This window comes from Scedosporium apiospermum, assembly GCF_000732125.1.
Source record: "Scedosporium apiospermum strain IHEM 14462 chromosome Unknown SEQ_SAPIO_0088, whole genome shotgun sequence".
Lineage (NCBI taxonomy): Eukaryota > Fungi > Ascomycota > Sordariomycetes > Microascales > Microascaceae > Scedosporium > Scedosporium apiospermum.
This window is the reverse complement of record NW_015971789.1, coordinates 1096969-1122891: the sequence shown is the minus strand read 5'-3', so window position 1 is coordinate 1122891 and position 25923 is coordinate 1096969. Positions and strand designations below refer to the sequence as shown.

Sequence of the window (25923 nt, the reverse complement as noted above, 5' to 3'; positions counted from 1 at the left end):
ACAAATCCCAGAAACGAAACCCTTTTAATACCCACGTCCATCATTACTTCTTCTTGTTCGAGCCGGAAACCTTGCGCTCTAGAGCGGGTGTATTATCCGACATCTTGAGGTCCTGAATCTCCTTAGACTCAGCATACCACTGGCTAACCTGCAAGACCAGCACGCCGACCAGCACAAGGGCAAGGATCGTATTGCTAATAGCAAGTAACTTGACGTTATCCTTGCGGCTGACCGTCACGCCGTCCTCCTCCTCGGGCCACTGGCCCCAGCTGACGAGGCGCAGACGCTTGACGATGCTGCGCACCCAGATGGCCCAGCCGATGAAGTAGAGGAGCAGACCGGCGCCGTCGAAGAGGAAGTTGAGCGCGGCCGGGCGGTAGAGCTTTATAGCGAAGCCGAGGAATCCGACGCTCGTGATGATGTTGAGGACGCGGCTGATGAGCGGTGGAGATTGGTGCATCCAACGGAGGTGGGTTTCGAGGATGTCGTAGTAGCTGTCGGGTACGGGGGCGGCGGACCATAGGAGGGGGAAGTCATAGGGGAAGGAGGCGAAGAGGATTCCTAGGAAAAAACACGTCGCTGGGTGTTGTTAGTTCTGCCAGTGAGATTCTTGAGAGTTGGTGTCCAGACCCGGAATATGGGACACTTACAGCCAAGGATCATAAAGGTCGCAAAGGAACCCGATCCCCGGTAGTCGGGAGAGAGCGGGTTCTTGGACCAATTTATTATCTGGATCATCTCGACCAGTTGAGGGAGCGGGTGTTGGGTTGAAGGAGCAAGGCGGAAGATGCTTGAGCTGTCGCCGCTCCGTCGTCCCAACCCTTGATCGCATGTCCTTTGTACTTCGTACAATGAAGGAATTAAGGTGGGAATTCATATTAGATCACGTGACTCTTACGCAACTGCGACTCCTGCCAAGCTCTCCGTTGATTCCAGAAAGCGAAAAGCACTTTGATACTTTAGGTAAGAATACAAATATTGATTTGATAGGTTCAACGAGCCTATTCGACTGCTTATTGCGAAAGGTGAGAGACAGGGGTCCATTAATGCGGTCAAATTGTACGAAGTAGCAACCAGATCGAAGACCAGGAGCGCCGAGCGAGCCGCCTTTGAGCAACTGCGCACGGTCCAAACAGCCGGAAAACCTTTCTATAAAACGATAATTACCAATAGCTCCAACAGCAACTCCCGATGGTCTAGTTGGTTCATGACATCTGACTGTAATGGCAACAGTTCAATCAGAGGGTCACCTGTTCGATTCAGGTTCGGGAGAGTCAATCATATTTTTGCTCCTTCCGAGAATATTATCTTACCCTCTTCTTTGCGCGTTCCTCTTTTTTACTTCTTTTTTTTTTCTTTTCTTTTCTTTTCTTTTCTGTTGCCATGATCATTACTTTTCCTTTGCTTTCTGTGCTGGAAGAGAGAATTGCTTTTTTGTCCTGACATGTTCTTCGCCTTTCACTTACGGCTCGAAGTTACAGCTCTCAAGCCGAGACGAGGAGAAAGCCCGACTCTTCGTTGAGGTTAACAGGGTGTCATATTATCATTTTAATATATTCAACAAATAACACCTAGTCCTGGGTTCGAGTCATGTATCCTGTCGTGTTGCCGTTTCCTTCTATATATTCAAAGTTCGTAAACCTCGTTTCTGGGCCGCCGTTTTAACAGCTCGCTTTATGCTCTCCGAAGCCTTCACCCAGGCCTGTTTTCCCTTCGCACTCGAGTCATCCTCATGGATTATCCAATCGAGATACTTGATTAACGACGTCGCCTTCTCCATATTTCTTTCTTCCACAACGACCTTGGAAAGATACTCTTCAAACATGTGCAAATCATCACTATGCGGCCCTGAAGTTGACGTCTTGGAGTGCCACGCATCAAGCATGTCCTTGACCCCTTGCGCTGATGTGATTCCAGAGTTCCCAAACGACACCTTGGGAGGAGGCGGAGGGAACGTGAGCTTCGTCTGTCCGTTGCGGGCCGGATTTTCTGTTTCTCCATTTGCTCGTCGGTTGGGCCGGTTGATATTCAACCCGGATTTGCGAGCGAGCCGTTGCCGGCGATGATCCTCGAGAACCTCTCGCCGAACGTCCTCGGGAAGCTCGGCGAGGATTGTCGGATCCAGCTCCTCGGGCTCACTCTCCGTAGTGTTTGCCTCGGGGTTGGCGTTTCGGTCCAGGAAGTTGGTCTGCATAAGGCCTGCCCGAGCGTCGCGTTGACGCTCCTTGGCCTTTCCCCACATACCCCGGACGCCCTTCTTCGTTGGCGTTGTTGCATTCTTTACAGGTGATGCCACCCTACCTGCCTGCGGTGACCGAGACGGCCCCGCAACAGGTTCTTGCCTCCGGTAAGAAAGGAGCACCTCGGCTTTCATATCCTCTGGTAGAGCATTGAAAACCTCTGGGTCGATTTGGGAGGGGAGCGGTTCATTCATGGGCGCGGTATTGGTAGCCAGCGACTTTGCCCGAATGCTTGGCGAACTCTGTTGAGGTGATGATATTGGATTTCTCGTGCCTTGTCCCATAAGTCGGCTTCGAATATCCGAGGGAAGCTCTGCAATGACAGCAGGATCGGGGTTACTTGGTAGAATGAACTGAGTTCCCGAAACATTAAGAGGTGTCTTGGCCTTGGGATCCGATTCATAGTATCTTGCGCGGACAAGGGCCGGATGCATTGAACCCCGGGGCTTTTTAGGGGTCGTGGGGTCATCATCAATGGGATCCCTTTCCTTTGCGACCGAACCTGGTGTATTATTCCCCGATCTTGGCGGACTTGTTACATCTTCGATTGGATCCAGCTTTGCTCTTTTCGATGGCGATGGTCCAGCAAAGGTGGGGAACTGCAAGCGTTTCTGGCTGCCATCGAGTCCCAAGTTGGGTTTGACAGCATCCAACTTCGTCATCTGCACACCCAACCCGCGCAAATCTCCGGGACTAAACTTGAACGATCGCAGTATTGAGATTGCTTCTCGTCCAATAATTTCCGCACTGTTAGTCGCCACACCAAACACTGCACTCTTGTTGAAGACGTCGCATTTCCCGTGGCCAAGATGCTTCACAGTGTCAAATGGGGCATCTAATGATCGTCGCATCACCTTGACAGTCAGGTTTTTACCCTTGACTTGCTCGTTTAGAAGCCGGCGCTCCAGTTCCTTGCATAGGTTCATCATGAATTCATCGGCTTCCGCTTGGTTGATAAACCGAATGCCCCAGCTAACCTCGGCGGAGACAGACTTTCGAGGAGGCTGATCACCCACTTCGGACTTGTCTATACCTCTCGCGTATTCCCAGAGCTTTTCGCCAGTCTTGGGGCCTAACACAGTGGTGAGTCGTTCTTTAGATTGAGCGCGCAAGTCCTTCACGAACTTGACACCCAGTTCCTCGAGCTTGCCACCGATGCTGTAGGCAACACCTGGAAGACTGGTTACTTCCAATTCACCGAGGAGATCAAGTATTTCTTCTGGTCGAATCTGGTACTGTCCGTTGGGCTTTGCCTTTCGCAAGGCCACCTTGGCAAGGAGAACGTTGGGCCCGATGCCGACGGAAACGGCGCAACCAGTCTTCTCCGCAGTCTTAGCACGAAGGTCGGAGGCAATTTTGTCTGCGTCTTCCTGTTCGCGCCACAAACTGCCCTCATCAACGCCGATACCCGTGGACATAGTATCACGCATAACGACGGCAGTTATATCAACTAACGCTTCGTCGATGCTGACACTCTGGACAACACCGCCCCCATCCAGAATAGCTTCGTAAAACTGCCGGCTCGCTTCTTCGTAGGCTGGAAAGTCGTAAGGAAGTACCTTGAGATTCGGACACAATTCCAAGGCCCTTTTCATCCACATGCCGTTTTTGACACCGAATTTCCTGGCCGGGTAGTTGCAGCTTGCTATCTCGGAGCCTGTCCCAGTGCCATGAGCGACAACAGCGGGCTTGTCGATACAGTCGGGATGTTTCTTGAGCGACACGGCACAGAAAAAGCTGTCGAAATCGACGTGCATGATATACCTCCTTGAACCGGGTGCCCTCCTTACCGGTTTCGCGGCTGGGCCCCTCTCACTTGCCATTTTCTGCATCTTTGATTTCAGCTCGGCTTTCCAGGTAGAAAGGTGATGCAGCCGGCTCTCGGAGTAGAATTGCTTTAAAAATTCGGGGTTGGCAGACGACGCCTTTCGTATATTGGGATCAGCTAGGAGCCACGCATTGTACTCTTCCGAGGTCATATTTTTTAGCCCATTTGCATCCGCATTTCCTGGACCCGAAGGAGCCTTCTGACCGGAGTCTGCTCCCTTCCCGGCGATATAGGATGGGGAATACTCTAGAGCCTGTAAATCCGAATGTAGAGGTAGGCCTATCGTTTCGTCCGTCCGTCTCTCGGCGGCGGGACTATTTAGCGGCTGTGGCTCCGCGGGCTGCTGGGGAGAGTTTGAAGAACCGGGAGTCCGGGTTGATGGTGATTCCAGGCGGCTGCTCTGAGGAGTCCTTGCAAACTGGCTATTATAAAAGCTGTTCTGGGTCTGCTCCCTATAGCCGATTTTGGAGGGAGAAATCGATTGCGACAGAACCTTGCCACTCTCAAACTTCAGCACCTTTTGTCTCGGACCCTCATCGATCACACGATATTCGGTCCACGAGAGCAGCCTTCCGGCATTTATAGAGTCGGTAACCCATGCTGGCTTAACAATTCGGTATCGAGCGAATTCAACGGCTTTCTTTGGGGTGACAGAGGAGGCTATAATATGGGTGGCCATGGTTTTGGAATCGAGATATTGGAGGAAGCCGGCGCCATGCTTGACGAGCTCTTTATGCAAGCTGTATTCCGCGCGATTAGACATTTTCCGTAAAAAAAAAAAAGAAAAAAAAAATTCTAGGTAGAATCGCCATCAAGCTTACACATGGAGAGGAGGCTGCGTGTATCCTGAGACATGCGCGACGACTCCCTTGAAGATTTGGGGGAAATCAGAAGACGCAGTACGGAGCTCCGCATCCAGGTTCTGGAGTTTGATCTTCTTGCGCCGGAAGTAATCTCCGAATCCTCCAAAGTCGCTTGCGCCATACTCTTCGCCTTCCTCATCGTCAAAGCTGTGGTCCTCGATTCGCTTCCTGACTTGAGACGAGTTCTTGTCGGCTGGTGTTCCCATGGTGGCGATTTCTTCTCGGGCAGAGATGAGGCTTAGAATAATTATGAGTATCAAATCGTATCATATAGGTCATCTAGGCACCCAGAGTAGGCCATTTTCGATGTTGTGGACTAGCTGAAAACTGGGTTGCAAACAAAGAGTTGGAGAAGAGAAAGATGGACGTGAACTTGGTGATTTGATGTGCTTCGGCGCGTCAGATTAGAAGGTGGGGTGGGTGGCGTTCAGTGCTTTAACACGCTATCACGTGACCTTCAGCGCATATCTATGATTCAAACTGGCGCGCCAGTTGCAGTGCTCCATTGCGAAGTCCACTGATGAAGAGTGCTGCCGACTTATTCCTCCCTGGTGGCGTAGTCCAGCTGTTTGTTGCAAGAAACATCAGCTTTTGTATATTTTGCCTCCACTCCAGAGAGGCCTACCCTCACCTTTTCTAGCGACAATGAACAACGAGCAGTTTCGAAGATTACTGCTCAGCAAAAGCGCGAAGCCCTCCGATGGGAGCTCCAAGTCCCCGGCCTCGGCGAGCCCTGGCGGCTCAAGCAACCTTGGAGCTCGCCAGAGGGCCAATATACCTATGACCCCGTAAGTTCCACCCGTCGCGTAACTTTCGACTGTTTTCTAACCGCACACATCTCTAGGCGCTCCGTCGGTCTAAACGCCAACGTAGATTTTGCGCGACAAGTCGCCGAGAGAAACCGCGCCGTCAATCCACAGAAGAAGTTCCGATCGTCGGCCCCGAAGGGCGCGAGGCTCGCCGCCGGCTACGTGGATCGTACAAAATCGAGACAAGAAGAGGAAGACGAGAAAGAGGTCAGGATAAAAGCCCTGGAAGAGGCGCTAAAGCACGAGGAGATCGATCAGGAAACGTTCGAGAAGTTACGGAACCAGATCGCTGGTGGCGACCTTTCTACGACGCACATGGTGAAGGGGCTTGATTTCAAGCTCCTAGAGAGGATAAGACGAGGCGAGGATGTCTATGGCGATAGGAAAGCCTCGCAAGATGCGACTAAAGAGGCGGCAGAGGAGGAAGAGGAGGAGGGGAATCTTGATGAAGAGCTTGACAAAGTGCTAGAGAGGGAAGTTACGGCCGTTGAGAAGGAGAAGCGTGAGAAGAAAGGCCAATTATCCACCGTATCGCTAGCGCCGGGGAAGAAGCGGACACGAGATCAGATATTAGCCGAGTTGAAGGCCGCCAGGTCAACAGTGAAGGAGCCAAAGGAGGAGTTAGGAGGGAGGTTTAAGAAGATCAGTGCAAAACAACAACCGGGCACGCGGATCGAGCGAGACAGCAAAGGAAGAGAGGTACTTATAATCGTGGATGAAGATGGCCACGAGAAGAGGAAGATACGTAAAGTCTACGCCGGCGAGAAGGGCGAGGAGGCGCAAAAGGAGCTCCTACCAATGCCTGACAAGAATGCGAAGCCTCTAGGTATGGAAGTACCAGAGATCTATCGGAAAAAGGAAGAACCAGAGGATGATGGAGATATCGATATATTTGATGATGTTGGAGACGATTACGACCCATTAGCCGGATTGGGTTCTGGTTCAGACGACGACTCAGAGGAGGAGGAGGAGGAGGAGGAGGAGGAGGAGGAGGAAGCCAAGGCGGCGAAGCCCAAATCTACGCAGAAGGAGTCTAGCACGGCACCGTCTCAACCCTCGGGACCCAGAAACTACTTCAAAGACTCCAGGACCGGCCTCATCTCACAAGAAGAGGTCAAGGCGCCATCCTTGTCTGATCCAACGATCATGGCAGCTCTCAAGAAGGCAGCCAGCCTTCACCCCATAGGGAAAGGGGCAGATGATGGCGAAGTTAGCGATGAGGAAGAAAAGGCCCGGCTCGAGCGGAGGCGGAAGCTTCTTGAATCTACGGACCGCGACGCCGAAGATCTCGACATGGGCTTCGGCATGAGCAGATACGAAGACGAGGAAGACTTCGAGGATAGGAACGTTAAACTATCGAAATGGGGAGAAGAAGGGGACGACGGGCAAGGCAGGTCCGGAGGTGGCAGATCGAAGAGGAAACGGGGACCAAAGAAGAGAAAGGGAGATGGAAATAACGCTGCCGACGTAATGCGGGTCCTTGAGCAGAGGAGGGCAGCGGGATCATAGAAAAATTATAAATATGATTGCTGTAGTCGCTGAATGTGGAATGCCTCGCCACCAGTTGGATCGAACCCGGCTGTCGTCGGTTGAGGTCAAACCCCAGATTCGAAGTTTCAAGGTTCAATTCCATTTAAGTAAAATATTCATCATGTGACGTTAGTAGACTGGATCACAACTGGAAAGCTTCAAAACCGGAATCCCGGGACCCACAGACCATGGCCCCGTGGACCAGGAACGTGGATGTGTGAGTGAGATTGATGGGATCGTTGGATTGACCGAAGCGTCGTGAAACACGTCAAAGCCGCTTGAGCCGCGCTCATCACAGCTAACTTCACTTCCCCACATCTCATTAGATCCACCGCTGCTTTTGCCCGTGAACATAACCTTCCTCCAACCTTGCCGGGCGATTTTGGATTTCATTTGTTTTTATGGATTTTTAAACGTAAAAAGAGAAGAAAAGGGAAGAAACATTTTTAGAATGACATCTACTAAAATCCCCGTATGGCTGGATTGCGATCCCGGCCACGATGTGAGCAGAACCCCTCATTCCTCTGGACACTCCAGTGTAGATGTCTTGAATCAATGCACTCTGCAAGAGAGGATATCTCTTGCTAAAACAGCATGTGTACAATAAACAGGACGCCTTTGCCATCTTGCTGGCGGCCTACCATCCGAACACGAGGCTGTTGGGCATCTCTACAGTCTTTGGCAATGCGCCACTCAGGTATAACACCTCTCACCGCATCCGTCGCGGCACGGCTCAGAGACGGCGCATTTTCTAACGATCACTTACAGCAAGACGACAAACAACGCATCCTCCGTCCTCACAGCCATAGGTAAAGAAAAGGAGATATCCGTTTATCCCGGCGCCCACAAACCCCTCAAACGCCCGCCCATCCAACACGCAACCGACATCCACGGCGAATCCGGCATCGACGGAACCTCCCTCCTACCAAAGGGCGAGGCGCAAGTCAACACGTCAACTCCTGCGCTCCGCGCCATGGCCGAAGCCTTACTCAACGAGGCGCCCGGAACGGCGTGGCTTGTCGCGACGGGCTCGCTCACCAACGTCGCGGAGCTGCTGCAGGAGTATCCTCAGATCGCGGCGCACCTGGCGGGCCTGAGCATCATGGGAGGCGCTATCGGCGGCGGGTTCTCGCGCGCTGTTATGGGTGTTGTGAATGGGGTGGCGCGCATCGGGAATTGGTCCCAGTGGGCCGAGTTTAACATCTTTATCGATCCTGAGGCTGCGGCTTTGATTTTTGGAAATGAGGTGTTGAGTGAGAAGACGACTTTGGTGCCGCTGGATTTGTCGCATCAAGTATTGGCGACCAAGGACGTGCAGAAGATGCTGCTTTACGGCAAAGGCGCTGGGGCGCCAGCGGAGGGCAAGGGGAAATCTAAGCTGAGGACGACGCTCGTGGAGCTCCTGTTCTTCTTCGCAAAGACATACGAGTTGAGTTTCGATGGGAGAGGAGATCCTTCTTTGGTTTTTTACTCGAGCTTCTGCGCTGACAATGCCTGGTGATAGGGATGTATTTGGAATCAAGGAAGGCCCACCTCTTCACGATCCCCTCGCCGTCGCCGCCATCCTAACAGGCAAGGAACACGAAATCCCATTTTATGACTGGAATTCCGACGGCGGTCCGGACAACAGGGAACGCTTCGACATATCTATCGTGACTGATGGCGAGTACGAAGACGCGCTGACGGGTAGCGAGCTCGGCCGCACGGTGGCCACTCGGAAAGAGCCCGGAGAGCCGGGTGTGAGAATTCCGCGCAGCCTTGACATTGAGGCTTTCTGGGATGAGATCGAGGCTTGCATTGAGAGGGCGGAAAAGGCTCTGGAGAAGAGGTCACAATCATGAGAGAGTTAAATAGTTGGCTATGCATGTACAGATAATTCTTTTTTCTTGTTTCATTTCACCAGCTACAGAGTCCGATCCTGTTTCAAAGCCTGAAGATGGGCTCTGCGAGATGAAGGAAAAAAAAACTGTAAATACATGAATTTCCTTTACTCCTTTTATCTACCTGGCTAGTAGTCCCTTTTTTGAGCAGGCAAACACTGCTAATATACACACATAGACGAATAAAACGCAACGAGACATGCCTCCCTCGACCTGATATCATCATATCATACACAACTGCTTTCGCTCAAAGCTTTCGCTCAACAGCCTGGTCCAACGCCATAAGGCCGCGCAAGGTGTTCTCGTACACCCATAGCGTCACACCGCTTGCAGGCGCGTGCTTGAGCAGCGTGACAAAGAGACCCCGGTACAATCCCCTAAAACCTTCGGTGGCTAGGATGGTCCTGAGAGCTCCGACGGTACTCGTGTACTCCGGAATGTTCTTGTGGATGTATCGTCCTCGCGTCGGGCCCTGCACCTGCATTCGCTTGCGGACGATATCGAAGGGGAAGACGGCGGTCTTCGCGATGAAGCTGGAGAGACTACCTGCCAGAAACTTGTCGAAGCCCCAGGGCATCCGGGGAATGATGCGCTTCCCCTCGTCCTCGCCCTTCCTGACATCGGGAGGACGAATTGCTTCATAGGTGAGAAAGTAAATGCCCATGCCGGGGCCAGCATTCAAGAGAGTGGGGACGATGCCACGGAAGAAGCCCTGGAGTCCTTCATCTCTGTAGATCTCACCGAAAGATCGGAAGAATGATGTGTATACTCGGTCGTTTCCCTGGGCAGCGAAACGGGTTCGGAGGAGATCGAGCGGGTAAGACGCGGTTGTACCTGCCAAGCCGGCCGCCGTACCGGCGATCCACGAGATCTGGGACTCTATATGAGGGTTGGTCTTGCTATTACCGAAGTATGGGCGTATCGCCTCGGCGGTGGCACGGTATGCTGAAAACTGTGCGGCCGAATAAACCATGTACATGATCTCGGCAGGGACGTTGCCCTTCCATAGAGCTGTAAAGCCCTCATCTCTGATGATGTCTCGAGCGGTACGGACGAGGCCCTTGTAGACCGGGGAACCGGGAGGAAGCTTCATGAGCGAGAGCGGGTCGGAAAGGGAGTGGGACTGCAGCTGCAGCCGGATCTTGACGACATCAAGCGGTGCGACAACGAACCTAGGAAGGCAAAAGTCAGTCACGCACACGACCACGACGACGATTAGGGGCCTGGGCGTGAAGGGAAGGACCATCATGCATACCTCGACACCAGTCCTGCGGTCGACCCGGCTATTACAGTTTGCCATTTCGAGCCCTGCGATGCGACAAGAGTCAGATCGTTATCCCGAATTCGTCCCAAAATATGTATCGACCGCATACCTTGTCCTTTAAGTGTTGAGTCATGGCGACGTTGGAGTGGCCTCCTGGCCATGGATAGCTTCAGACGGCGACGATGATCCGGGGATGTGATTGATGGCTATGGGTAGGTTTATCTGAATGTCGGCAGGATAGAGATGAGGTGGAAAAGTCGGATTCGGGTAACCATGATGTGATACGCAGGGATGGAGGCGCGCCTTGGTAGTTCGAAGCTTCGCGTAACGTCGTCGGATAGGAGGATAGGAAGCTATGGCCTTGAGTCCTTCGGATCTCACAGAGACGCGGTGCAACGCAAGCAAGCAAGCAAGCTAGCAGAAGCAAATGTGTTGTTATCGAAGGCTCATGTTGTGCAGATGGAGCTTCATTGCAGGTTCAATGCTGAATCCATGAGGGTGCCGATAAGGAAAGTTTTGAGATTGCCAAGATTCTTTAATCCTTTATCGTCAGCTGCACTCAACAAGGATCTGGAAGAAATTGAGACAGTCTTTGGCGACATCTGGCAAAGGTTGGCTTCGGCTCTTGCCGGCCGTTGTGGAGCCATAATTGAAACGTTTGTCTGCCTTTCCAGAACACAATGGAGTGATTCTGTAAACAGTCTGTCAGAGAATGATTGTGTTTGCAGATGGTAGACGGCGAGATCGGATGATGGAAGGGCTCAGGAACGGGGAAGTTGATTAATTGAGCTTTTTGCGTGGCTGGTCGGACCTTACGCGTTGAATCCATGGATCAATTGACAGATTTCAATGGACCTGTTGGAGAGCTCTGAGTAGTGTTGAACCGCGGAGGATGCAAGTTGAGGAAGCACAGGTACTTTAGGCTGTTGATAATGATGCCAAGTTACAACTAAGCTGTCACAGGCTACCGAGGCGAGTGCGACACATATGAAGTGATCTCCCTCTGGGTTTTGTGAAGGAAAAATCTCCAGCTTCTCAGTTCGATCAATTGAAGTTCCAGTGTACTTCAGCTAAGATCAGATCAGATCGTTGAAACCAATTGCATCCGTACTATTTTGACCAGGTTTGATACTTCCCGTTGTTGCCAGTCGCTCGATGGTAACCGCCTGGCTGGCCTCAATTTCAAGGATTTAGAGTTGAAGTTTGGTACTGGAGGACCTGCCACACTCGCGTATGGACAGACCTGCTGGCCATTGCATAGCAACTCACGGTGCCTGTGTGCTCAGTGATTCTATTCGCCTCGACAAAAATAGATCTTTGATGTCTCTGGAGCATTCCCTGCGTGGAAGTGCCTACGGACATGTTCCAAAGCCGTACGGGCTCTAGTGTCTTCCGTAGATCGCATGTGTAAGGCTGCTGTTGCCAATCGACCTGGAAAGGGCGTAGGCCTGTGCGATTATGAGTAGGTTCTGGAAGACAGAATGTTGTGAGACAGCTTCCGAGATGTCAATGCCCCGACCAAGACTGTATCAAATAGTAGTAGTTGACGGGATGTCTATATGTCTGTCAATATGTACAAATCTCCCATTGGATGCCCTTCTACCGTCCTCAGGATCCAACCTCGTGCTGTATTCATTCGTACAGAGAGAAATCAGGACAATAAATATGCCGGAATTATTATGAGGATGGACATAATTTACTGTTTGCGTTTGCAAATAAAGTACATCGCGGGAAGGGTGTTTGAGCCCCGTGTACCAACATTAAACGACCCCGCGGCGTGCTTGATTGTAGCTGTAGCGCTGAGGATGCGGCGTGTGTACTTCATCCGCAGCGGTCCGTGTGCGTGTGGGTGTAGTTTGCAGTGTATTTTCAGGTGTACTTTAGTATAGTGGACTTCTAAACTAAACTCACTGATAGTGTCCAAATATTGATTGATTTGATAGAGTTAATGTTAGTGTTCAATTGATGCTCCGCGGACCCAAAGTCGCCGCCCGACGTCACAACGTCACAACGTCTCGCCGCACCAATTCTGAATGGTCGATTTTGCCCCTTCCTTTTCCCCGAGCCTCCAGTTGGAGCAGTTGGGGACCATGCCATCCCCTGGGATTGGCCAGAAGCTTATTTGGGTAGAGCCCCCGTGCTTCGCTCTGTTGCTTACCCCAGAAAGCGAGAAACCCGTCTCGACAGGAGAGGAATCGGCTGCCCGCCATCGTGGGACTATTGTGACGCCCCACCCGTCTCGTTGCCTCCCGTGTCTCTGGCTCTTTCGAAGGTGGACACGCTCTAATCTCGGGGGAGGGGAAGCTGTCCGGATCGGCATTCGTCTCCGAGGGCCAGGCTTGGATACTCCATCCATCTCTCGTCTCTCCAGATGCTTTTCTCAAACTTCTCCCTCCTCAAATCTCGCCAATTCAAGAAACTCTCCCTTGAACCCTTCCCCGACCTCGTACCCCAGGTCAACCCCAAACTATCCCTGCCTAGTCACCCCCAAGCTTCCATTCACGTACGAGGTATTGCTACACCACACCTGCAACCTCTCTTCCATTCAGGCACTAGTCGACTTTCCTCCGCGTCCCAATCCTGCGAGCCTCGAACACTTGCTTGGCAAAACACCCTCAATTCTGGTCATTTCATCGTAGCTCCAAGTCCAACCAACACCCAATCTCACGCGCGGAATTTCCAGGCAACAGAAGCACGAGAGTTGGCAACCCAGCGAAGAAGAGGGGGAAACGCCAGGCAGAGATAAAACAGGGGTGACCAAACTTCAGCCATCTCCATCATTCTTGACAATTTGTACCACGACCAACTGCGATCCGGACCGGCATGTGACAGCGTCACGATCCCATTGAATCCTCGTTGTATCGTCTGTACCTTGTACCCTGCACATTCAGTTACCCTGGGCGTGTCATAGCTCCCAAGTTCCCCGCCCAAGCTTCCTCCCAGCCTAGTCTGCGGCATTCAATACTTGGCCTACGTCCTATCTTCCACTTTCTTCTTCCGTTTGTTATCTCTTTTCTTCTCCCTTTTTCTCTTTTTCCTTGTATAAAGAGAGCCGGGTTTGGAGTTCTCGCATTTCCCTTCCCTTCTAAACCCCCATCTCAATTGTTCGTTATACGTCGCGAACACCACGATGGCTGTCTCCAGCATTTCGCCCCCCGACGCGTCCTCGCTCCTTGCCCCTCTGTTGCCAGCCCTGCCGGCGGCTGCTATTTCTACCCAGCCAGCGACCGCGGTATTACCACTACTCTCGCCCATTCTGCGCCAGCGAGTCCAGATCTTTTCGTCTTCCAATGGCGAGCCGTGGATTAGGCTGCTATCCTACGACACTGCCAAGGCTGCGAAACTCAAGGACATCGTCCAGGGTGGCAGCCTAGAGCCTCATCCCGTTTCCGGTGAGGTCGAGGTTGATTGGGATCTAGATTCTCAGACTCGCTTCAAGCGCCTCGATCAGGAAACTCTGCAGGCCTTCGTTGCCGTCCCCGGCTTACAACTTGGCTTCCAGCTAGTTTACTGCGTTAACGACAAGGATGGCGGCGGCGATGGCTGGAGGGTAGGCGAGGTCACAGTAGTCGATGGATCATCACCCCTGACTTCCTTCGGCGGACATGAGAGCATTTCCGCGGCAGAGCAAAAGTTCCGGGACAGCAACGTGCGCACCGCTCCGGTTCTTAACGGAACGGCGACTACCAACGGAGGCCAACATCTAGGCGATCTCAGTGACGATGACGACGATGACTACTGGGCTCGATATGATGCTACTCCGGCTCGTACCCCGGCTGCCAAACGTTCTCCCGCTCCTCAGTCTCTCCAATCCACAAACCCGTACCGAACCTCGTCGGCCGAGGATGCATACTATGCCCAGTACGACAACGTCCAGCCCGCCATGGACAACCACGACCCCGACGAAGAGCAGAATCTAGAAGCCATCGCCCCTCCCCTAGGTCTCGGCCGCGTTGTGTCTCACCCCACTGCTCAGGAATCCCCTGAACAGACCGAACTGAGCGAGTCCACCGGGGCCTGGACCCTCGCTGAGCCCGAGAGGTCTTCTCCCCCTCTCAATGGAGATCATTTAAATCTAGCCCACCCTCGTCCCTCGTCTAGCGCTAGCTCTTCCAGGGGCAGCAGCACCGTTGCCAAACTAGAGGAACATGCCGAGAGGCAAGTGCAGAGCGAGTTTGGCGTGAAGCAGCACGTTTCACGGAGCATCCGCAGCTTGTTCCTCCTCTCACGAGCCTCCGGCATCGACCGCGAGGAGTTTGAGAACATGGTCCGGACGGAACTTGACCTCCTCGGCCTGATTGAAGGGGAGGACTAAGTTACGCTACGATACTAGTGAAAAACGACCAAGCGTTTTGTGTACATCAAATTGGAGTATTTCTGGCGCCGCCCATTTCCTTGAGAGCCGGGCGCCAAGTGGCCGAATTTTTGCATTATGGGATGGAGTTCTTGTCATGGTATACGTTTTGGTAGCGCGGTGGTTAGGTGTTTCCGGTTCATACTTGTTTTGGCACATACTGCACAAAGGCATGCTCTCCTTTGGGAATTTGTTCTACAATATGTAGTCTTACGCTGGCGGGACGTCAATAGCATAGGAATTTGGTAGAAGTTATGACAACATAGTAACCTTGAACATGGGGACTCGAATCCTGGCACATTTCACTCGGTTTTGTTTATCTGCTGCTTCGGGCACCGCACCGTACTATCCTTCCGGTTACAGTGGGATATCAATATATTCCTAGCTTGGTCATATCCAAGCACGTTAAATACAACCACGAACGCCTCGCGCCTCCGTCGATCATGTACTGCTTCGTAAAACTAAAATTCCTTTCACCCAGGGGTCATCAAGCGCTCTGTTTCAGGTAATCGTCAACCTATCCAAAGCCATCCTCGCACATTCGATAATCTTCATACACTGAGGCTTCTCCCCCTTGCACAAGGTCATTTGTTTCGTGATTGGACTAGTCCAGTCTAACTTGTGGCCCGCCGCGATCAAAACATCCAGCTTCTCGTGCCGTAACCTAGACCGCTCTTCCAAATTGCGGACAGCCTGCGCCAAGCCAAAGTGTTCGGGCGAAGGGCTGTCGGCGCTGCAGGATGTCGTCGTCGTCGGGGTTTCGGTGTTGAACCCGTAGATCTCGTAGCGAAGGACAGCGCGCATGGCGAGTCTCCACACGTCCGGGTCGAGGTCCGACTCGTTGATGGATATGGAGAGGAGACACTCCCCCCCGTTGGCGGCGGCCAGCTCGTTCCAGACGCCGCCGAGCTGGCGGAACGAGAAGCGGAGCATGTTGTTCTGGGACTTGGCCTCGGCGGTGGTGAGGTCGATGAGCTCGAGGAGGCGGAAGTAGGCGTTGCTGAGAGAGGCTAGGAGCGTGCTGAGGAGCATCATGTTTTGGAAGGATTGCATAGGTGGTGTCGCGAGGGGGAGGTCGACGAGGGGGCGGCTGCAGACCAGGCAGTTAAGGACTTCGTGGGCGGTTTTGGCGGCGGAGCGGGTGGTGTTGATAGCGGTGGGGATGTCGTCGGATACGTTGTTGAGGGAGTCGAGGGTTAGGTAGACGCTGGATAGGCAGGGACACGTCACGTTTGGGTGTGATTTGAATTGTGATGAACTGGAGGGACTGGAATCCTGAACGGCTGGGATAACTTGGGGGTTGTGGTCATCGTGGGAGGAGACCTGTTGCGCGAAAATGTGTCTCGCAATGGCATGGAAGATTTTATGGACATTTTCTTTGTTCAACCTGGGTTCGGGTGAATCAAAGTTACTCCTGCCGCTGTCTAGAAGGTCGGTTGACGGGGGAGGGCTCTCGTCGTCGAAGCCGAGCAAAGGATCGAATTGCAACAATGGGTCGGCAAAGGTAGATGTTGCAAAATCAAAAGACGGCGTGAAGTCGTTCAAAGGCACGAATTCCGCGTTCGCCCGGCCCGGCATCGAGAGGAAGTACGGGTCCTGTGGGAGTGCGGTGGGTTGAAGGGAGCTACCGAGAGACTCGGCAGGAGGCTCCGTTGTTTGCTCCACTGGTCGCCGGCGCTTCTTTGGGCGGCCCATCGGCTTTTGTGGGGAATAGACACACGCGAGCCCTTCTCGCCGACATCGTGAACACCCGTCTAGTTCCTTGGAGCATGCGAGTTTCCGCGAGCCTTTCGAGGGTGTTATTAGCGATGTGACCCTCTCTCTCTCCGCGCATTGGTGATGTTATAAGAACAGATGGGAACACTCACGGCATTCGTCACAAGCCCTGCGCTTAACAACACCTTGGGATTTAGCAGGAGACGGAATTGGATCCGCCATCATGTCGATCCGGAACGCGCTGGTTACTGTTAGGCACTTTACTTCGTAGGTGCTTGAGTCAAGGCTAAAAGACTAGTGAGGATGAGAGATGCTCTTGGCAGAAAGGGATGTAGTACAGTAAAATAGCAACGGTGGCCTCTAGATATAAGGTATTGCACTACTTCGTAAATGGTGTTGAATCTCGAGGATTTGCTGACGACACCAGGTCAGACGCGGAAATCGGTTGGTCACCCTGATGGTTGAAGGATCAAGATCAATGCAGATGGTGCAGTGGCGAACCGCCGCTGTCAAACCTCGAAGTTATTAATCATTCCAGGTACTTATAGAACGCAACTATTTGTCCCGGTTAATAAGTAACTGAGCATAAGTAACTGAGCACCGAGAGTACATTTAATATAGTCTCAACTCCGTCTCAGGACTGGGACGGAGGATCAACGTTGGAGGGGCACAAGCCAAGCCAGGCAACGGAGTGCGAGTTTTAGTGGATGAATTGAGTCCACTACCACCCCCGTCATAAGGACACGCCAGGCACTTAACGCTCATCGTTCACAAGCTCAGCGCATTCACTCGTGCACTGGTACGGTACTCCGAAATTGTACCCCACACCGAAATGTAGGCGGTGACGGACTAAAGCGGCAGAATTTTGTTAGCGAAGGTGGGAAAGAAAAAAAAAAAAAGTTCAGAAGCTTCGATGGGTTGCAAGAACGCCTATGCTATACTCTCCTTCCACGGCTCCCAATTCAACAGAAAATCCACCTCTTGAAGCAGCCCAATTCATATCGAAAGTCTACACCCTCTCCGATACCTATACCCACCATTCAGATGCCGGCCACCGACAACCGCCGGAAGCGGAAAATTTCGCTGACGGCGGAAGCCCCCGCCGACGATGGCTTCGGCGACGGTGTTTTCGAAGGAGTTCTTTCGCAGAGTGATGATGACGACTCTGACTTCGTCGACTCTGGCTCTGGAAATAGCGAGGCCGAATACGAGGAAGGCGATCTCTCTGATGTCTCAGCGGACGAGAGCGAAGATGCTGAAGAGACGGAGGGGAATGAACTTGCGAAAGTGAACGGTGATGATGGCGACGAGCCCAATTACAGGATAACGACCGATGCCAATGGCGACGTCCGCTACGAGTACGCAGAGCTTGACCCGGTCTACGATTCGGACGATACGGACGCTGGCGAGCAGGCCAACACGATTGGAAACATCCCCCTCTCTTTCTACGACAGCTATCCGCATATTGGTTACACTCTCGATGGAAAGAAAATCATGCGTCCTGCTGCTGGCGATGCCCTAGACTCGCTGTTGGACTCGATTGAAGTCCCCAAGGACTGGACGGGTCTCACTGACCCTGCTACTGGTCTGCCTTTGCGCATCAGCCAGGATGAACTGGAAATTCTAAAGAAGATTCAATTGAACGAAATCCCTGAAGACGGATATGACCCCTATCCTGTATGGCACCGGTTTCCCTTTACCTGCCCCCCGGCTCTCTCTCTCCCTGGTGCCCCTTGCTGACATCTCGCAGGATCTCGTCGAATACTTCACCAGCATAGAGGAGAAGATGCCTCTCAGCGCTGCCCCCGAACCCAAGCGACGCTTCGTCCCCTCCAAACACGAGGCCAAGCGAGTAGCCAAAATGGTCCGCTTAATCCGTGAAGGAAAGCTCTTGCCATACAAGCCCCCGGAGGAGACGGAGAGGGAAGAGGAGGAAAAGGAAGAGGCTTGGTATGATGTCTGGGCCAACGAAGAGGCTAAGGAGCCCCACGTCATGCACATCCCTGCTCCCAAACTGGCGCCCCCGGAACACGACCTCAGCATCAACCCACCCGAGGAGTATTTGCCGTCAAAGGAGGAGAGGAAAGCATGGGAGGACGAGGAGCCCGAAGATCGCACCAAGGAGTACTTACCGACGAAGTACGATTCGCTACGGAAGGTTCCGGCTTACATGGACTTTACGAAAGAACGATTCGAGAGATGCCTCGATCTCTACCTTGCGCCCCGTGTTCGCAAGAACAGGCTCAATATCGATCCCATGTCCCTTCTGCCCAAACTGCCCCGACCTGAAGAACTCAAGCCCTTCCCCACATTATGTCAAACGACCTTTAGGCTTCATGAAGGAAGGGTCCGTAGCATCTCCGTTAGCCCTACTGGTGATTGGGTTGCGTCTGGTGGCGATGATGGTACTGTCTGCGTTTGGGACCTCAACGGGCACCTCGAATATCGAGTTAAGCTCAGCAGTGACGAGCCCGTTGACGTGGTGCGGTGGCGCCCGACCAAGGACACACTCATCATTGCTGCTGCGGCCGGAGATGACGTCTTCATGATAGTACCAGACATCGGCGTAGACAGCGTCCTCGACAATAGCCGAGACGTGCTGGATGCCGGTTTCGGATATGCTACAAACGGAAAGCAGGCGGGTGCTGGTACTACGGCCGACGGCCAAAGGACAGAGCCACCGGCGAAATGGGCTAGACCAGGCTCGAGGCTCGAGGCGCAGGGCGTGCTGCTCAAGGCAACCTTACGATCGATGGTCAAGGTGTTGAGCTGGCATAGGCGGGGCGACTTCTTCTGCACCGTGTCTCCCAACGGCCAGAGGAACGCTATCGCGATACACACCCTTTCAAAACACCTTACGCAGATTCCCTTTAGACGTCTTCGAGGTCTGCCTCAGACGGCCCATTTCCATCCCTCAAAGCCCCTATTCTTCGTCGCTACGAGGCAGGCTATCCGCTGCTACGATCTACAGCAGCAACAGCTAGTCAAGATTCTTCAACCCGGCGCAAGACACATCTCCTCCTTCGACATCCACCCCGGAGGCGACAACGTTCTCGTGGGCAGCTACGACAGGAGGTTACTGTGGCACGACATGGATCTCTCCGCGCGGCCGTACAAGACGATGCGGTTCCACCCGAGGGCCATCCGCGCGGTCAAGTTCCACAAGGGAGGGTTCCCGCTGTTCGCGGACGCGAGCGACGATGGAACGTTGCAGATCTTCCACGGTAAGGTGGTCAGCGACTTGATGGAGAATGCTACAATCGTTCCGGTGAAAATGTTGAAAGGCCATGAGGTCGTGGCGAGTCTGGGTGTTTTGGATGTGGACTGGCATACTAGCCATCCCTGGTGTGTGAGCGCGGGGGCTGATGGAACTTGTAAATTGTGGTGTTAAAGAAAAAGCTAAGGGCAAGGGCAAGGGTAAGAAGTACGTGTGGGAGGTGTAAAGCCTGCGTTGGTATGGTCAAGGGAACACCGGATCTGCGATGGGGGAGCGGTCAGAGGTGAGGCGGTGTGTGTAAGCGGGGATTGGAGGAGGATGCATCAGGGAGGGTTTGATGAGTTCTTAGGTCAGTCCGACGCAACCTCGAAGAAAACATAATACCCAGTCAAGGTCTCCCCTTTAGCAAATCCTCCGTCAAGGTCGCCTTTCCTCGGACCCTACGAATACAAGGAAAACCCTTGTCGGGGGCTATACTGGCAGAATTGCGGCCTGATAAGCCAGTGCAGCTATAACCAGTGGATGCACAAGCGGGTGGGAAAAATTACATCGACAACTTCATGTTCCTCATTGGCTCATCTCTCTATTTATCCTATGCCTTTTCGCACGAAGTTCGACCGGGCTCAAAATGACATCTCGCCCAAAGCTGGACGTCGAATAACTGGTGCGCTGTTGTCGTCGCCTTGTAAAGAATGGGGCATTGCCCCCTTACCCCCCTCGCTCCTTGTCTGCCTGGCCACGTATCTTACAGGACTCGTCATCCTTATTAGTCCCAAAATTCCCTCTTTTCTTCCTTTCCTCCGCGTGTACCGTCCCTTCCCTCTCTGCTTTTCTGTTTTTGATGGAACCTAGATGCCGTTCTTAAACTTTTTGAAGAGGGTCAAGTCGACGGCATCCGCCATGGCCTTGTAACCCGTCGGGCTCAAGTGCAGGTTATCGCCCGAATCGTACTCGGCGGCAAGTTGTTCCGGGTTCTGTGGGTCCCTGACGGCTTCGTCAAAGTCGATGACGGCATCGAAGCGTCCGGAGGACCTGATCCATTCATTAACACGCTGCCTGGTGGCCTCCATCGCTGGGTCGTTGTACACGGACTGCGAACCGATGATGGGCGTGATGGTGGCTCCGAAGACGGGGATGTTGAACCTGTGGAGCCGGGTGATGATTTGATCAAAGGCAGCGATGAGCCGATCACCGACTTCCTTCTGAGATGCCTCATCGGTTGCGGCGGTGCCGATGTCATTCACCCCCTCGAAGACGATGGCATACTTGACCCCCGGCATCGAGATGACATCGCGATCGATACGGCCCAACAAGTTTGGTCCTAATCCATCGGCAAGAACACGGTTCCCCCCAGCAGCTTGGTTAATAACGGCGATGTTTCGCGTCTCGGCTGCTCCGTCCTTCATACGAGCAAGGAGCTGGTCCGGCCACCTATCGTTCTTATCGGTAGTCGAACCCCGCCCGTCGGTAATACTATCGCCGACAATCACCACTGCAGAAGCATCTTTGTTCCTCACCTGCCCCTCGATGCTACTAATAAAGTACCAGTGCGCCGCGCTCGAAGCACCACCCCCGAGATCCGCCTCGCCGAGCGAATTCCCCTTGACGAACCACGAAGTCGTACGACTACCCGGATGAGACGTAATATCATTAGTCGTCTGACCCTTTTCGAGATACAGATCGACAGCGACGATGGACCGCGCCTTGATGGGGAAGTCGACGGGGTCGGAGAGCACGGAAGCACCGTTGGGGACGACGAAACCGGGGAGGCCTCCCGAAAAGGTGAGCTTCTTGACCGTGGTCGTATCGATGGTGCTGAGGCCGGCGTCGTTGGTGGGCGGAAGGGCGATGCTTGCAGCGGTGATGGGGAGGTCGGAGCCGCCGAAGACGTTGCTGATTTGGAGGCGGAGGGAGTCGGCGTCGAGGGTGACCATGAGGGATTGGCGGATCGTTGAGTCTTCGAACACGAGGCTGGTTTCGTTCTGGACGGACACGATGTGTTAGCTTGGGGTTTACTCTCCTCGAGTCCTCGCACACACACACAGACACACAGCCTTTGTGGATGGAGAGAGGGAGGAGAGAAAAGACCTACGAATCCTTCTGGAGGGAGGTTATGAGGCTCTGTGAGCTGGGGCATCGTCCCCCAAATCGTCAGCCACTTCTGGTCTCCGCGGGTGCACGCCTTGCTAGGCGAGGCATTGACAGTGCTGGCAAGCACGAGGGCCGCGGTAATAGCGGACTTGAAAGAGAACCAGACCATGGTTTTACTGCCGAGACGAAGAGGCGCCGATCACGATGAAAACGATGCGAAGAAACGAGCGCGAAATCCCGACGAGAGCTTGCGGAAAGTCAAGATCCCTGGGAAACCCTGGATCTTTCTCGAGAGACTTGACGCATCGTGCCCTGGGAGTTGGTGGGGAGAGATGGGCTTCATATACAGCACTCAGTTATCCCAATCTGGGATGCTAATGGCTCTTCCTCCCGGTTGAGCTCAGCAATATCGCGTTCTGTCTCGTTCTCTCCCCTCTCGTCTCCTCTCCCGATGACACCAAGAGTTGCAACCGCGCCGTCGCATTTTATCCCAATTCCCCGGTTTCCTGGGCCGGTCCCCGCAAAGAGAAGGATTTAAATTATCGTCAATACAGGCTAAAACATATTCAACCCACCGGAACGGATCCTTGAGGGTTACCCCACGAGAATGGAGACAAGGGGAAAAGAGAGGGGAGTGTTTCATTCGAGGGGTGTGAAATTGGGGAACAGCGCCTCGTCCCGGCGCGAGGATTAAGAGGACGGGAAAAAAAAGCACCGAACCAGGGTCCGGGGTTCACAAGATGAAGAGTCGATCTGTTTGTCTGGGTCAATGCGACATGGGAAAGTCTGCGCCGTGCGTCGGGTATATACATGCATATCTTTATCCTCCCTCGCATCTATCAAGTATGTTCGTCCCAACTTCTGCTGCTACCCGGTTTCTGAAACGGTGATTGATGTATTTCAATTCGCGTCCTACGCTCGTGCTGATGCCGAGGCATTCCTACGCTTGACTGCAGCTGCAATTGATGTAGGGAGTGAGTGACCCGTACTACTGGTATAACATCAAAATTGCTTCACGAACATCACGATGCGAAGTAGGCGTCACAAAAAGAAAAGGTCCAGCGGAAGCAAGCTCCGCGGCGAGGTTTAAAAATCAAAAACGCCGGCCGACTTTTTATTTATCAAAGCAACGAGACCAAACATGCCAATCAATGGACAGACAACCCGAAGCCAAGCAAGGCAAAGATAAAAACACGACCGATGCAAAATTGTAGCATAACGAACCGATCCGAAGGAAAGAGACAATAATTAGAAGAAGAGGAAAGAGGGCAAGGTATGAAGAAACGAAATCCCAAAACGGAGAGGAAGAAACACATGATATGCCCAATGCATAAAGCGATCAAAGGAGAGAAGGAAATTCGCGCCGCCGATGATGATGATGCGTATCAGAAATTCCTCTTGTCTATCCCTGGTCTAGCCTTTTTTCTTTTTCTTCTCCTTTTTTTTTTTTTTTTTTTTTCTTTTGGGGTCTCCATACCATTTGCCTCCGAAGCCCTGTTGATATAAACGGTGTTTCAAATACCATACTTTTTAAAAAGGCAAAAGAGGGGAAAATATCACAAGGACAAAGGAAAGAAAAGAACAAAAAAAAAGAGATGAAGAAAGTAGAGGGAAGAGAGGAGAGAGAAGAGAGAGAAGTATATAAAGATACGAAAGAATTCTGAGACACGTTGCATGGTCATTCATTAATACATGATAGAGACAGGATAGGTTTAACATTTGAGCGAAACTTGAACGGGAAAAGCAAAGGGAAAGCGGGTAAGAAAATACCCCAAGAGAAGGTCAAGACATCAGCAATAGATGTCAACACGCAATGGGGAGGAGACGGATAGCGAAAGAGGGCAAGAAAGGGCAAGGGTGGGAGCGAGAGTCAGAGCGAGAGCAAGCGAGGGAGAGCGAGAGCAGGAAAAGAGGGAAGAAAGTTCGGCCTTGGTCGTGGGGATGGGGAGCTTTCAAATGAAAGCCATGTCTACCCCGGGGCCATTTCCTAGACTCCCGGCAGCGGGACGGAACAATCATCCCACTCGCTGTCCGTATCAAGATCTATTTCTAGATCCGAGGGGTATGTTCTGGGCGAATTTCCGCCAGCGAAGAAGACATCTTCACGGTGGTTGGGCTGGTTGGGCCCGCCGTGGGAGGGAACATCGCCGCCTTGACTGATGGGCATTCCGCCATCTTGCGCGTCGTTACCGTGGTCGCTCGAGGAGTCGGTGGATCGGTCGTCTTTGTGGGCGATGGTGGAGTCGGTCAGTTCCTGGCGGGAGCTCTGCCAGTCTTCGAGCAGCAGCTCCTCTTGGTCGACCAAGATGACTCGATTCATGCCGGACGCGTAGGGGGTATTCGAGACACGAGCCGTGACCACGTCGATAAAGTTGGAGGGCATGTTATCGGCCGTGCCGTTGAAGGCGCTGCCGCTCGTCATCCATCCGTCGAACTGCTGAAGAAAGTCAGGACCACTCCAGGAACCATCAGGATGAGCCGACCCGTCGAGCTCGTCTGTAGGGTGGATGTTCTCCGGGAGCAGTTGGGGTGGATCTTGGCGCGGTGCATCTGGAACGAGCGACTTGTCACCCTTCCTCTTCGTTGTGCTGGAGGGCATGTTGGGCTTTCGGTTGGACATGGCGGCGGAGCTATGGTGGGGCTGGGGGAGCACGGAAGCGGTGGAGGAAACGGGGGAGAATCGAAAGACGATGGATGGCAGCGTGGGAAGATAATGATAATATGGAGGAGAAAGGAGAGAGTGTGTGTTGGAAAAGGGTTATCACGACGGTGGAGGCTATCGGCATATAACGAATCGAGGAAACGTGAGGCGGTAGATGGCAAGACGCAAGTCTTTTAATTTGGGGATGCAGGGTCGGGCTTGATTGATTGATGATGACGAGTACGTGGGTGAGCGAGATCCGTATGCGCATTCGTATGGAACATGCAAGGTCAGCCAGTCAGGTGTCCTCAAACAGAGTGATGAGGTGGAAAGGCCGTTAAGAGCACGGCGAAAAGGAACGAGGAACTTGGGGCAACTGTTGAAGCTATCACCGATGGATGGGGCGGGGGGAGCATGATTTTATGAAATATTGATCAGAGCTGTTGACGAACCTGGATGAAGCAGAGGCACGAGCTTGTTTGACCAAGTGCTCCTCTTTCCTTTCCTGGGCACTGCCACTCCGCAGTCGATTCCGATTGATCTCGACTCCATTTCCCCTTCCACTCACCCCATGGTCACCCCTTTCAGCACCCCCTTCCCTTGGACCCCTGCTAGAGCAAAGATACTTCGTACATCGAGATGTTCGGTGTTACGTAGGGTAGTGAGACCCCTGCAGTGGGTCTTGGTTGGTCTTGCAACGCCTTCTCTACTTCGTACTTCCTTTCTTTTTCTTTTTTCATTTTTTATTCGTCTCACATCCCTCCTCTCCTTCGAAAGGGGCATACATTGAGGAATACGGAGCGGGGCGGACGGGAATGTAGTTTATTACCGAAGAGACGATGAATCTCTGCGGGGGTCCAGGTAGCAAGGTAGACGTCGGGACCTGTGCAAATTGATGAGGAAAATGAGTTCGTCGGTAAATTATGTTGGCAGGCAGGCAGGCACGTTTACTAAAACTGAAGCGTATTTTGGCGACGTCTCTTGGCATGACGAAAGTCCCAACAGAACAGTGAGAGCTCAAAAGAACCGTGGCGCCAGTCCATCAAAGAGCCCAGCTGTATGGAACGCGTCGTAGCGGTCGTTGTAGTCGACGTCTCTCCTCGCCTATTTTTTTTTCTTTTCTTTTCTTTTTTTTTTCTCCCTTGCGGCATCTGTAATTGATAGTTTGATAGGTATTGTTCATGCTTTGGATCCGTTGATTGTTCTCGCCAGGCCAGGCCAGCAATGGATTCTCGCCGGTGTTGGAAATAAACAGGTAAGAGGCTGTGAGGGTGAGGTCAAACCCCCTCATCAGGGAATACTACTGGCACAAAATCCAATACGAAGGTAGTACATGATGGGGTACTTCGTGCCATTTCCACTGAAAAGAAGAAGGTGTGCGAAGTAAGGCGAACCCGCAACAGGGGTTTGGGGGTTGGCGGACATGGGGTCGTGTCTTGATCATTGATGCGTGGGTGGCGCTGAGAATGCATGCCCAGAATGGGAGGACG

The 25923-nt window shown here is 52.8% G+C and overlaps 5 protein-coding genes and 4 pseudogenes across 5 annotated transcripts; 3 read left to right on the top strand and 6 right to left on the bottom strand.

Moving 5' to 3' along the window:
* Nucleotides 1-43: 43 nt before the first annotated feature.
* Nucleotides 44-738, bottom strand: SAPIO_CDS3300 (annotated as a pseudogene; the record flags this gene model as incomplete).
* An 880-nt stretch (nucleotides 739-1618) lies between these two features.
* SAPIO_CDS3299 (ImpB/mucB/samB family protein) lies at nucleotides 1619-5137 on the bottom strand (the record flags this gene model as incomplete). Its single annotated transcript, XM_016786119.1, has 2 exons — nucleotides 1619-4808; nucleotides 4890-5137. 2 exons carry the CDS (start codon nucleotides 5135-5137, stop codon nucleotides 1619-1621), a joined length of 3438 nt encoding a protein of 1145 aa, XP_016644125.1.
* Nucleotides 5138-5576: 439 nt separating this feature from the next.
* On the top strand, nucleotides 5577-9111 carry SAPIO_CDS3298 (uncharacterized protein; the record flags this gene model as incomplete). Its single annotated transcript, XM_016786118.1, has 5 exons — nucleotides 5577-5719; nucleotides 5776-7087; nucleotides 7882-7967; nucleotides 8039-8698; nucleotides 8775-9111. 5 exons carry the CDS (start codon nucleotides 5577-5579, stop codon nucleotides 9109-9111), a joined length of 2538 nt encoding a protein of 845 aa, XP_016644124.1.
* A 286-nt stretch (nucleotides 9112-9397) lies between these two features.
* SAPIO_CDS3297 (Mitochondrial thiamine pyrophosphate carrier 1) lies at nucleotides 9398-10547 on the bottom strand (the record flags this gene model as incomplete). Its single annotated transcript, XM_016786117.1, has 3 exons — nucleotides 9398-10322; nucleotides 10406-10458; nucleotides 10524-10547. 3 exons carry the CDS (start codon nucleotides 10545-10547, stop codon nucleotides 9398-9400), a joined length of 1002 nt encoding a protein of 333 aa, XP_016644123.1.
* Nucleotides 10548-13544: 2997 nt separating this feature from the next.
* Nucleotides 13545-14729, top strand: SAPIO_CDS3296 (annotated as a pseudogene; the record flags this gene model as incomplete).
* A 540-nt stretch (nucleotides 14730-15269) lies between these two features.
* Nucleotides 15270-16463, bottom strand: SAPIO_CDS3295 (annotated as a pseudogene; the record flags this gene model as incomplete).
* A 1065-nt stretch (nucleotides 16464-17528) lies between these two features.
* On the top strand, nucleotides 17529-19927 carry SAPIO_CDS3294 (Ribosome biogenesis protein erb1; the record flags this gene model as incomplete). Its single annotated transcript, XM_016786116.1, has 3 exons — nucleotides 17529-18161; nucleotides 18235-19833; nucleotides 19889-19927. 3 exons carry the CDS (start codon nucleotides 17529-17531, stop codon nucleotides 19925-19927), a joined length of 2271 nt encoding a protein of 756 aa, XP_016644122.1.
* Nucleotides 19928-20549: 622 nt separating this feature from the next.
* On the bottom strand, nucleotides 20550-21961 carry SAPIO_CDS3293 (GDSL-like Lipase/Acylhydrolase; the record flags this gene model as incomplete). Its single annotated transcript, XM_016786115.1, has 2 exons — nucleotides 20550-21683; nucleotides 21794-21961. The coding sequence occupies 2 exons, from the start codon at nucleotides 21959-21961 to the stop codon at nucleotides 20550-20552; spliced, it is 1302 nt and encodes a 433-aa protein (XP_016644121.1).
* Nucleotides 21962-23779: 1818 nt separating this feature from the next.
* SAPIO_CDS3292 lies at nucleotides 23780-24412 on the bottom strand (annotated as a pseudogene; the record flags this gene model as incomplete).
* Between the last annotated feature and the right edge of the window lie 1511 nt (nucleotides 24413-25923).